Below are 13,518 nucleotides of genomic sequence, written 5' to 3'. Positions count from 1 at the left end.
TCTAATTTTTGCCATTTCTAGTAACAATTCCTCAAACAGATTTTTTTACAAAATTATCGAAACCGCCGACGTTGATCCGGAAACGCGATGATTGAGGTCTCCCGAGTACAAGGACATCACGTAGATATGGATTTTAGAGTCACGGTAAAGGTGTAGGAGAGGTGGGACTTCCTATGGCGTCCCTCACGGCTCCTTCCGGGACCCCACCCAGGAAGATCTCACCCTCCCCCACCACGAGAGATGTCCCCTCCCTCTGTATTCCCGGGACTCCACCCAGGAAGATCTCACTGTCCCCCACCATGATCAGGTAGATGATGAACAATCACTGTGGGTATCTCCGGAATCTGAACTTTATCTTCATGGTTACCATTTATATTTTCAGAGTGGAGTCCTGAGAGATTTTAAAGTCATTGTTAAAGAAGAGATGAAAGAATACGATGAGGAGTACGGAGTGATGGAGGAGTCAAAGTTTCCAAAAAGATATAAAGCTCCGTACCAGAGCAACAGGGTGGAGTCATCCAGCTCCAGGAACCCACCAGAGAGATGTCCCCGCCCTCTGTATTCCCGGGACCCCTCCCAGAAAGGTCTGACCATCCTCCACCATGATCAGGTACGTGAGGAGGAACATCTAGAACATGAAAGTGACTCAACACTCTGATATGCCGTTCCTATATATATATACTTCTTACTCTCGTGGCATCAGTGGCCAATCCTCCTCTGATCTGTGTCAGTGACTGAGGTCCGAGGTGTGGACTCCACAAGACATCTTCTAGGTGGTCTCACTTCATCAGAACGTCTACAGATGATGTTGTCGATCATTTTCTTGGTTTAGGGTGGTATCGGGTGGGTGGGACGGAGAATCTAGAACATGAAGGGACTCATGGAAATGATGAGTGGATCCTACAAGATGATGATCTCTACCATTTTCTTAGGGTGAAGATCTGATGAAGATGAAAGTTGAGGTGAAATCAGAAGTAGAAGAGACGTATGTGAGGGATGATCAGCGATATACGGAGGAGGCCGGAATGATGAGGACGTCCATAGAGGAGGACACGCCTACAGAGATCAGCACAGGTGGGTCATACACACTAAATACATTCCTCTGCTCATACTGCTCAGTGATTGGTCCAGAATGGGGGCGGGGACTGAGTGATATCGGCCCGTAATAAGCTGGTAATGGTCACTTCTCTGACCCGTGTTCCCCGTCCGGCACATTAGATCTTCTCTCTCTCGGATATTCCTCGTTCTCTGTCCTGTAGACACAATTTATAGACGGGGTTCACCATTATTGGGTTCTTCAAGCTCCTCAAGGTTCTCCTACAGCCAAGTCTCTACATAATGGCGGACAGAAGGACTCCTCTACTGAGAGAGAGACGAGACCTTCCACGGCTGGACGTCCTGACTGGCTGCCCGGCTGTTGGAACCTTCAACAGAAGACGATAATGGGGGGCGAGTCCGGAGCTCAGTGATGGTAGTCTTCAGAATCAGGTGGTCCTCCTTCATCTTCACTCTGACATCTGGTGGTGCTGCGCCCTTCCTTTATGACTATGAAGTTACTTCTTGTGTTCTCATAATGGTAATGAATGATGGAGGGGGTGGGTAGGCTCCTCCCACAATACCAGCACCTCTATAATGTAGGACTTCTCATTGGTTCTCTGTCTGAGTCTATGAATATAGAAATGAATGGTCGGAGGTCAGAAGGAACCATCTACAGAGCTGATCCTCGTCACCAAAACTGACTGTTGTGGGCGGAGTCCTGATTGAGGTGAACCAACCCGCTCATGTCCTCCAATAATCTTTCTTTCTCTTTGTAGTCCACGGACGGGACGTCGGGAAGATCTCAGAGGAACGTCTCACGTGGTCTCCAGAAGATGAGGACATCACACCGTATAGTCCAGAAGAAGACCATAATGTCCATCAGGTGCCCCACAGTGTACGTGGACCATCACATTCCTCCTATCCTGAGGAACCTCAGACCGGGAGGGGCGGGGCCGTCCTTCCAACAGATAAGAGGTTCTCCTGTACAGAGTGTGGGAAGCGGTTTAGTTTCAAATCCAGTCTTCGCATACATATAAGATGTCACACAGGTGAGCGGCCGTATTCCTGCCCCGAGTGCGGACAGTGCTTCTCATCGAAACCCAAACTTGTCAGACATCAAAGATCTCACACGGGTGAGAAGCCATTTTCCTGTTCTGTGTGTGGGAAATGTTTTTCAGAGAAGTCCATTCTTTCCGTACATCAGATATGCCACACGGGAGAGAAGCCGCATGTCTGCCTCGAGTGCGGGAAATGTTATCCACGGAGATCAGAACTTGTCAGACATCAAAAATCTCACTCAGGGGAGAAGCCGTATTCCTGCCCCGAGTGTGAGAAAACTTATGTACATAAACCAGATCTCGATATACATAGGAGGTCTCACACTGGGGAGAAGCCGTATTCCTGTCCTGAGTGCGGGAAGAGTTTTTCACGGAAGTCCCATCTCACTGAACATCAAGTATGCCACACGGGTGAGAAGCCGTATGCCTGCCCTGAGTGTGGGAAATGTTACCAACGGAAGTCAGACCTTGTTATACATCACAGATATCACACGGGGGAGAAGCCGTATTCCTGTCCTGACTGCAGGGAATCTTTTGTATGCAAACCACTTCTTGATGCACATCGGAGAAGTCACACAGGGCAGAAGCCATTTTCCTGCCCTGAGTGTGGGAAATGTTTTGTACGTAAACCAGATCTTGATATCCATAGGAGGTCTCACACGGGGGAGAAGCCATTTACTTGCCCCGACTGCGGGAAAAGTTTTTCACGGAAGTCCCATCTTACCGAGCATCAAATATGCCACACGGGCGAGAAGCCGTTTTCCTGCCCCGAGTGTGGGAAATGTTATCGACGGCGGTCGGATCTTATCATACATCAAAGATCTCACACAGGGGAGAAGCCGTATTCCTGCCCCGAATGCGGGAAACGTTTTGTATGCAAACCACTTCTTGAATCACATCGGAGATCTCACACGGGGGAGAAGCCGTACCGCTGCCCTGCGTGCGGAAAATGTTTTTCACAGAAGTCCAATCTTACCAGGCATCAGAGAACACACACAACCATGGAGGCGTATTAGATTAGTGTCCCAAGTGTGGGAAATGTCTTCTGTAGGAGTCCTATTTTGAGGCACATCAGAGATCTGACACTGGGAAGAAGCACACCTTGATATACACCTCGGGAAACACGCGGCTGAGCTCTCCTCTGATCTTTAGTAGGAAATCAGTTGACTAAAGACTTTAAAGTTGTGCCTGGCTTCCTCTGCTAGGGGGAGGGGGTGTCACTGCTGGTTGAGTCCCTCTAGCAGTGTAGTCTGATCTCCCTTCAAAAGGAAGACATCACGGTGAGAGAGGAGCTTGTGGATGAAGAGAAGGGGAGATCAGACTACACGACTCTTCCAGTGATGGAGTCAAGCCTTTACCCGGTATAGACTTAGTGGCCCTACTAATGTCTGACCCCCATATGGGGTCTGTTCCCCTCACTCACTGCCCTCGTCCTGATTGCTGAGTGTACAGGAAATACTGTGACCAGGACATTGGATGTGCGCCCTATGTTCCTTGGACATACCTCGTACGCCCGGTGCTTCTTCCCCCCTGACCGCTACGATCGGTGACACCCGCCTGTCACATTGTAATACTGTGTAATCAGCCCCCCCTCCCCCGAAATGAACGAAGCCTGCAAGCCGTGTTTTCAGGAATCATTGATGGATACATTGTATTTACACTTCAGGACTTTGCTGTGTCCCTTCATTTCATATGGGTGGGGGGGAAGGTTTTATTGTTAATGATTGCCCCTCCTTAACCCTTTACTAACACTAACTCCTCCGTCCTCTTTTTCATGTTTTTTACCTTTTTTTTATTATTGTATTTAAAAATAATGCAGAAAGTTGTTGTTTGGGTTTTTTTTTTGTAGAAAAATACCTTTTCTTTAATTTGTAGATGCGTTTGCCGTTTTTTTTGTACCAGATATGTCATTTAGAAGTGAGACAAATTGTACAATAAAGTTTGCATTTTTCTATCTACCGTCGTGACGGGTGAATCTGCAAGACGATAGCCAGACATATAGCACATTGGCTGGGGAGTATGTAAGCAATTTGATTGGACGGCAATGTAAGAGGGAAAGACAAGGTGGGTTTATAAAAAGCTAAAATGACTAAAGAGACAAGAGCCAGAAAGAGGGAACAAAAAAGTAGGTTTTAATGTGAAATTTAAAAGAAAAATCACAGTGGAATATGTGAGAGACGAGAGCCAGAAAAAGCAGAGACGCTTGAGTGTACAATAACGATTCAAAACCACAACCGCACACACTCCGGAGAAGTCACATTTCAAAGACAATAGCCAGACATATAGCACATTGGCTGGCAGGTATGTAAGTAACTTGATTGGGCAGCAATGTAAGAGGGACAGACAAGGTGGGTTTTACAAAACTACAATGACTAAGGAGACAAGAGCCAGACATATAGCACATTGGCTGGGGAGTATGTAAGCAACTTGATTGGTCAGCAATGTAAGAGGGAGAGACAAGGTGGGTTTTACAAAAAAACTAAAGAGACAATAGCCAGAAAAAGCAGAGATGCCTGAGTGTACAAGAACGATTCAAAACCACAACCGCACACACTCCAGAGGAGCCTCATTTCAAAGACAATAGCCAGACATATAGCACATTGGCTGGGGAGTATGTAAGCAACTTGATTGGGCAACAATGTAAGAGGGAGAGACAAGGTGGGTTTAAAAAAGACCTGAAATGGCTAAAGAGACAAGAGCCAGAAAAAGCAGAGACGCCTGAGTGTACAAGAACGGTTCAAAACCACAACCGCACACTCCAGAGAAGCCTCATTTCAAAGACGATAGCCAGACATATAGCACATTGGCTGGCGGGCATGTAAGTAACTTGATTGGGCAGCAATATAAGAGGGAGAGACAAGGTGAGTTTTTAAAAAACAAACTAAAATTACTAAAGAGAGAAGAGCCAGAAAAAGCAGAGACGTGTGCTGAACATCATGTGATCCTTTTTTTTTTACTGCATTTGAAGAGGCAATGAAAAAGTAGGTTTTAATGTGAAAGTAAAAAAAATCGCAGTGGAATATGTGAGAGACAAGAGCCAGAAAAAGCAGAGACGCCTGAGTGCACAATAACGATTCAAAACCACAACCGCACAATCCGGAGAAGCCACGTTTCAAAGACAATTGCCAGACATATAGCACATTGGCTGGTGGGTATGTAAGTAACTTGATTGGGCAGCAATGTAAGAGGGAGAGACAAGGTGGGTTTAAAAAAGACCTGAAATGGCTAAAGAGACAAGAGCCAGAAAAAGCAGAGACGCCTGAGTGTACAAGAACGATTTAAAACCACAACCGCACACACTCCAGAGGAGCCTCATTTCAAAGACGATAAGCAGACATATAGCATGTTGGCTGGCGAGTATGTAAGGAAGTTGATTGGACAGCAATGTAAGAGAGAGAGAAGGTGCGTTTAAATAAAATGACTAAAGAGACAAGAGCCAGAAAAAGCAGAGACGTGTGCTGAACATCATGTGATCCTTTTTTTTTTTTACTGCATTTGAAGAGGCAATGAAAAAGTAGGTTTTAATGTGAAATTAAAAAGAAATCGCAGTGGAATATGTGGGAGACAAGAGCCAGAAAAAGCAGAGACGCCTGAGTGTACAAGAACGATTTAAAACCACAACCGCACACACTCCAGAGGAGCCTCATTTCAAAGACGATAAGCAGACATATAGCACATTGGCTGGCGGGTATGTAAGTAACTTGATTGGGCAGCAATGTAAGAGGGAGAGACAAGGTGGGTTTTAAAAAATGACTAAAGAGACAAGAGCCAGAAAAAACAGAGATGTGCTGAACATCACATAAGCCTTTTTTTTTTTTACTGCATTTGAAGAGGCAACGAAAAAGTAGGTTTTAATCTGAAATTAAAAAGAAATCGCAGTGGAATATGTGAGAGACGAGAGCCAGAAATAGAGCACAGACACGCTGCACGTCATGAAAGCCTTTTTTAAATACTGCATTTGGAGAGGAAATAAAAATGTCACAGTGGAATATGTGAGAGACAAGAGCCAGAAATATAGCACAGGAACAAACAAAAAGATACCTTGTTGCACTCGTTACCGGAAAAACCCAAAATTAGATATGGGGGGGTGTGTGCTTGCAGTGACCGCGGATGGCGCCGACCACACAGTAAATAGATGTCACCAGCACACCAACCAAATTGCAGTCCAAAGAGTACGTTTAATGGAACATCATGTCACAATAACTCCAATCCCACACCAGTCACATCTCAGCCCTGATGAAGGGACCCCACGTGGTCCCGAAACGTTGGATTATGCGATATGTGTAACGTTGGGTTTTTTTTTTTTGAATTTCATTTGCTGGTGATTTCTATCATTCATGTCACAATAACTTGCGTTTTCGGGGGCCACGCAGGTTCCCCTTCATCAGGCCTCGGCAATGTAAAAGGGAGAGACAAGGGTTTTAAAAATAACTAAAATGACTAAAGAGACGAGAGCCAGAAAAAAGCAGAGGCGTGTGCTGAACATCATGTGAGCCTTTTTTTTTTTCTTTACTGCATTTGAAGAGGGAACGAAAAAGGTTTTAATGTGAAATTAAAAAAACGAGGTGCTAGGGAGGCCTCCTCTCACAGACACTCTCCAACCAGGTACGTGACGGGTGTCCTTAACCGTATCACCCTACCCATGTACAATTCCTGGTGGTGTTTTGGAGGGGTGTAACGTACCCCTGGAAGCCTGGCATGTGTCCTCCTCCTTACAATTGGCACCCCAACTATCCTCCTCCTCATGCTCCTCCTATGACTGGTTCTGCCTCACAATGCACCCTGAGACACCAAGAGGTCCAGGCAAGGCACATGTGTAAAATTCTCCCTGCTGAAGGGTAGTGGACATCATGTTGGTTCCATTCATTGTCACACATGACTTTTCATGGGGTCAGCAACCTCTCTTCCTGCCCCCTGAAGAGGCAACAGAATATCTGCCCCCAGTGTGGCTCCTGTCCCCCGGGAATACAGGCTTTTGATGGACTGAGGAGGCCAATGTGCAGAAGGTGGTAGAGGTGACTTATCCGCTACAGTCATACAGTTGCATGACGCTGCGCAACCAGCTCAGCGTTGTTCCTTGTGCCTTCTTGGCCGCCACCAACTTTACCCAGTGTGCCGGGAAGAAGATGAAAAGTCTCTGTCCATGCTTGCTGGACCATGTGTCTGTGGTCATGACCTCATTTTCCAGCACCATGGAAACATTACCTTCCAGGTCCACCAGTCCTTGTACTGTGCCTGGCACCGCGTTCTCTCCAACCTGAGGGTCCCGATCTCTGAACACTGACCATCGCCATATCTCTGAACACGATTACCATAGTCCCACATGTGGCCTTTATTTATTGGATACGGTTTAGGTGCCGGTTGTTCACTATATCCTTCAGTATAAAGTCCTGGAAGATGGGATCCTCTTCTGTGTGACCATGTTCATGAGTTATGACACAAGAATGGTGGGATTCTCCGAGACAACCTTCCCGCCTCGTTCATCATCTGGTGATTCCTCATCGTTGGTGTTACTCTCAAGCATAGAGTATGTTACAAGGACTTCAATTGTCATTTTGGAGCACCAAGCTCTGTCCTTGGGAGCTTTGGGATCACTGGACAATCTTTTTTTAATCTCCCGTCCATCCAATTCTTCACCAAAACCGAGGCATGTGCGTCGGGGCCGGGGTTAGTTAGTCCAAGGTGCTGCCTTGTGTGGCCCTGCCAGGCAGCGTCCTGTTGTGTGGACAATGCAACCACACCTTGGGACCTTGCTTGGCTCCCATTGGCCTCGGGGTACTGTTGTCCATGGCTGTGTCCAAGACTCTAGGCTTCCTGTTGACTCACCTCGGGTTCCTGTTGTCCATGGCTGTGTCCAAGATTCTCGGCGTCCTGCTGACTGGCCTTGGGGTCCTGTTGTCCATTACGGTGTCCAAGACTCTAGGCATCCTGTTGACTGGCTTCAGGGTCCTGTTGTCCATTACGGTGTCCAAGACTCTAGGCATCCTGTTGACTGGCTTCAGGGTCCTGTTGTCCATTACGGTGTCCAAGACTCTAGGCATCCTGTTGACTGGCTTCAGGGTCCTGTTGTCCATGGCTGTGTCCATGGCTGTGTCCAAGACTCTCGGCGTCCTGTTGACTGGCCTCGGGGGCCTGTTGCCCATGGCTGTGTCCAAGACTCTCGGCTTCCTGTTGACTGGCCTCGGGTTCCTATTGTCCATGGCTGTGTCCAAGACTCTTGGCTTCCTGTTGACTGGCCTCGGGTTCCTATTTTCCATGGCTGTGTCCAAGACTCTCGGCTTCCTGTTGACTGGCCTCGGGTTCCTATTGTCCATGAGTGTGTCCAAGACTCTCGGCGTCCTGTTGACTGGCCTCAGGGTCCTGTTGCCCATGGCTGTGTCCAAGACTCTCGGCTTCCTGTTGACTGGCCTCGGGTTCCTATTGTCCATGGCTGTGTCCAAGACTCTCGGCTTCCTGTTGACTGGCCTCGGGTTCCCGGTGCCCAGAGCCTACTCCTCCCTCCTTGGCTCCCATTTCTACGCACTGGGGAGGTCATGATGACTAGAATATGGACTCCTTCTCCACGTGAGACTCCCAGGGCTATGGTGATGGACCTTTTATCAAGCTGAAGAGGTTCTTCTTCTGTACGGTGAGTTATAGGTGGACATTAATCAATTATATCAATGTGTGTTGAGGTGCCACCACAAGAAGAAGATTTGAGAATACTGAAGTGCTCTACAACTGAAATTATATCACTATTATCTGAAGAATTCAAACATGTCAAGTTCTACTAGAGGCTCGAGCCGGTTAACACGAATATGAAGACCAATGTGGACAACCAGCATCTACTGAGCATTCTTGAAAGCCACACTACGAGAGGTTTCTTGGGGGCTGTAGTTCCTCTGAGCTCCACAAGGTGGTGATCTGACCTATACCCAGACAGGATGTCTCTATGACAGGAAGTGATGTCACTTATAAATAGGAAGTTCCCGGTGAGTTGGGAGGAAGTAGGGAGGAGACATTGCTGGAACTGGCAGCAGAGCAGGTAATAAGATATTATATGAGTTTCATTGGGTGCGGGGGATGGGGGTTCATTTAGGTGTAGATTTGAATTCATCAAAATACAATTTCTAATGACGGGAGAGGTGAGCGGTGCCGGGGATTCTGGGACATGATCCAGGAACAGACAAGGGGCGTGTCTGGGTGGTAACAATGGAAGATCTCACCATCCCCCACCATGAGAGATGTCCCCGCCCTCTGTATTCCCGGGACCCCACCCAGGAAGATCTCACCGTCCCCCACCATGATCAGGTTAGATGATGGACCATCACTGGGGGTATCTCTGGGATCAGATCATTATCTACATTGTTACCATTGATGTCATTTTTATATTCAGAGCGGAGTCCTGAGGGCCTCTAAAGTTGATGTTAAAGTGGAGATAAAAGAGGAGGACGGAGTAATGGAGGAGTCAGAGTTTCCAAAAGGACATAAAGATCTGTACCAGGAGAACCTGGTGGAGTCATCCAGCTCCAGGAACCCACCAGAGAGATGTCCCCGCCCCCTGTATTCCCGGGACTCCACCCAGGAAGATCTCACCGTCCCCCACCATGAGAGATGTCCCCGCCCCCTGTATTCCCGGGACTCCACCCAGGAAGATCTCACCGTCCCCCACCATGAGAGATGTCCCCGCCCTCTGTATTCCCGGGACCCCACCCAGGAAGATCTCACCGTCCCCCACCATGATCAGGTTAGATGATGGACCATCGCTGATAGTTATAATTTATACGCCAGCGTGTTTCTTACAATGAATGTTTTATTTTATTCAGAGCGGAATCCTCGGAGATTATAACGTTGTTGTTAAAGAAGAGTGTAAGGAGGAAGATGAGGAGTACGGGGTGATGGAGGACTCTGTAGAAGGACACAATGATCTCTCCAAGAACCTTATGATGGCGTCATGCAGCTACAGGAAGCCACCAGAGAGATGTCCCCGCCCTCTGTATTCCCGGGATCCCACCCAGGAAGGACACAACTACACACAACATGATCAGGTTGGTGGGACGGAACATCTAGAACATGGAAGTGACTCTGTAAGATGATGTCTTCTATGTGACCTCACATCATTGGCGCTTATTTATTACAGTTTTGTATTTTCTGGGTTTAGGGGGAAGATCTGACGGATATCAAAGTTGAGGTGAAAGAAGAAGTAGAGGAGGAGACGTATGTGAGGGATGATCGGCGATATACGGAGGAGGCCGGGATGATGAGGACATCCATAGAGGAGGACACTCCTACAGAGATCGGCACAGGTGGGTCATATGTAGGACATCTCTGGAAGACATTCCCATGTCCCATCCCTATAGAGACCCGGCAACAGAGAAATATCCGGTAGATGGTTCCTCCTGACCTCCAACCAGATGACTCCTACATGACGTTGGTCCTCCAGACATGGACTCTCCTCCTCAGTCCAGTTCTGAGACCAACTGAGCCGAGGACAATAAATGACCTCTTCCAGAAGAGTCCACAAACACTCCTCTGAGCCGCTTCCCCCGAACGTCTGGTCAGGTGACGCTCACCCGTCTGGTCAGGTGACGCTCACCCATAGTGTCATAGAAAGTCATGTGATCCTCGGGACTACATGACCCATCATTCATAGAGCCATCGCCCATGTGAGCCCCTACCAGTCACTCCCCATGGAGGAGGGGCAGAGAAGTGTCTTCTGTATCGAGTGTTCTTGGGCTGCCTGTGCATGTTGGTGCCGGGGGCGTCATCACGTCGGGTTGTAGTCCCCTCCTGAGAGTGCGTGTGAAGGGGTGGCCATGGTGGGGCCCCATAGAGCCATGAAAGCCAAGGAGCCACCCGGGAAGTAGAGTCAGCGATCAGGGAAACATGTGACACGGGACTGAGGAGCTCCGGCCTGGTGACGGTAACTTCCTTGAACTGCGTTTCCCGTCCTGCACATTAGATCTTCATTGATAAATGTCCCCGGTACTGAGAGAGATACGGGGGGCCACCATGGCTGGACCTCCTGCTGGTAATAGTAGTTGTCAGGCCGAGTCCCTGGCTGGAGGACTTTGAGTCCCAACACCTGGAACAAGCCTGCAAAGTTTGGAGGGGGAGGGGTAAGGATTTGGAAGTGCTTTGTAACCAATAACAGGAAGTGACGGGGAATGAGGAATCAAAGAGCCAACGATGGTCTTCAGGATCAGTCCAGTCTTCATCTTGGTTGGGTTCCCCCATTCTCACTCTCTGACCTCTGGTGCGGCTCAGCTCCACTCTTATTACTAAATGACTGATGGGGGAAATAAGGAAGTGTAGGACTTCCCATGTGGGGGAGATGGCAGACTAAGGTGGGTGATTCTAGAAGTCATCTGGTCTGAGGTCAGGAGGAACCATCTACCAAATATGATCCTCATCCACAAAGCTGACTGATGTGGGCGGAGTCCTGGGTGAGGTGAACCAACCAATAATCTCTTTTTTTGTATTTGTAGTCCATGGACGGGACGTCGTGAAGATCTCAGAGGAACGTCTCACGTTGTCTCCAGAAGATGAGGACATCACACAGTATAGTCCAGGAGAAGACCATAATGTCCATCAGGTGCCCCACAGTGTGGATGGACCATCACATTCCTCCTATCCTGAGGAACCTCAGACTGGGAGGGGCGGGGCCCTCCTTCCAACGATTTGTGTCCATAAACGATCTTACAGGGGTCAGAAGTCATATTCCTGCCCTGAGTGCGGGAAAAGCTTTGTCACAAAATCAGATTTAGAGAGACACCAAAAATCTCACAGAGGTGAAAAGCCGTATTCTTGTTCTGAATGCGGGAAATGTTTTTCACAGAAGTCCTATCTTTCCATACATCAGAGATCTCACACGGGTGAGAAGCCATTTTCCTGTCCCGAGTGTGAGAAATGTTTTGCTGCAAAATCAGATTTACATAGACACCAAAAATCTCACAGGGGCGAGAAGCCGTATTCCTGCTCGGAGTGTGGGAAAAGTTTTACACAGAAGTCCTATCTTTCCATACATCTGAGAGCTCACACAGGAGAAAAACCATATTCCTGCACTGAGTGTGGGAAAAGTTTTGCTTGTCGGCAACATCTTACTGTACATCAGAGGTGTCACACAGGGGAGAAGCCATATTCCTGCCATGAGTGTGGAAAAAGCTTTATACGTCGACAATATCTTACTGCACATCAGCTGTATCACACCGGGGAGAAACCATATTCGTGCCCTGAGTGTGGGAAATGTTTTGTACGTCGACAACATCTTAATGCACATCAAAGGTCTCACACGGGAGAAAAGCCATATTCCTGTACAGAGTGTGGGAAATGTTTCCCATTGAAATTGGCACTTGTCAGACATTTAAGATCTCACACGGGGGAGAAACCATATTCCTGTACAGAGTGTGGGAAATGTTTCCCACTGAAATTAGCACTCGTCAGACACCAAAGATGTCACACAGGAGAGAATCCGTATCCCTGTCCTGAGTGCGGGAAAGGCTATCCACTGAAATCAGAACTTGCCAGACACCAAAGATCTCACACGGGAGAAGACGTATTCCTGTCCTGAATGCGGAAAATGTTTTTCAGGGAAGTCCCACCTTTCTGTACATCGAAGGTTCCATATGGGGGAAGAAGCCGTATCCCTGCCCTGAGTATGGGAATTAATTTTCACAGAAGTCTTGCCTTACCAAATATCAGAGGCCCGACAAATACATTGGAGGTGTATTAGTGTCCAGAGTGTGGGAAAGGTCATGGCTGAGCTCTCCTTTAAACTTTAAAGGGAAATCTTGACTAAAGTCTTCAAAGTTGTGTCTGATTGCTTGGAGAGCCCCCTTGTGGATGAAGGTGGAAAACATTTTGAGACGGAACATTTCAGATTATCTGATAACAATGGAAGAATATTAAAGTTTATTTTTTTGTCACAAAATTAATATTAAAATCTATAAATACATAACATTCGGATATTGTCAGGTGGTTGAGTGAAGCCGCATCCAGAATGTTCTTCATTTATACTTCTATCTCAATGGTTTCATTTTTCTGTATTGTCCTTATTGGAGGAGCTTACCCCTCCCCCTTCTCATAACGTTAGGAGGGGGTGGTCTGTAGTATACTCCAATGATAGAGCCGTATATCATTCCTCCATCACAATCTCCAACCACAAGACCATCAGATGACCTCTATCATAGAGGAACTCCCCCCATCTTTTCTATGGGCCTCGTCCCTCTATATCAGACGTCAGCCATTCAGCTCTCTAGAGAGGCCACCACTGAAGATATGGAAGGGTCATACTGAGCAGGACGTGTTGATGTTCCTGGATGGAGGAGAAGATATGGAAGGGTCATACTGAGCAGAACGTGTTGATGTTCCTGGATGGAGGAGAAGATATGGAAGGGTAATACTGAGAAGAAGTTGATGTTCCTGGATGGAGGTGGAGATATGG

At 47.6% G+C, this 13,518-nt stretch overlaps 1 protein-coding gene across 1 annotated transcript in view; it reads left to right on the top strand.

Annotated features, from left to right (window-relative positions):
* Positions 1-13,518, top strand: part of LOC108800876 (zinc finger protein 585A-like) — a 29,131-nt gene that overhangs the window by 7,068 nt on the left and 8,545 nt on the right. Inside the window, exons 4-5 of the mRNA XM_018572859.1 lie at positions 2,152-3,105; positions 11,781-12,513. Coding sequence (XP_018428361.1) covers positions 2,152-3,105; positions 11,781-12,513 — 1,687 coding nt within the window. The remainder of the gene's footprint in view (positions 1-2,151; positions 3,106-11,780; positions 12,514-13,518) is intronic.

The sequence above is a fragment of the Nanorana parkeri genome, unplaced genomic scaffold (assembly GCF_000935625.1).
Source record: "Nanorana parkeri isolate BGI_ZX_2015 unplaced genomic scaffold, ASM93562v1 scaffold2148, whole genome shotgun sequence".
NCBI lineage: Eukaryota > Metazoa > Chordata > Amphibia > Anura > Dicroglossidae > Nanorana > Nanorana parkeri.
Note: the sequence above shows the minus strand (reverse complement) of the source record. Positions and strands in the feature narration are given on the sequence as shown.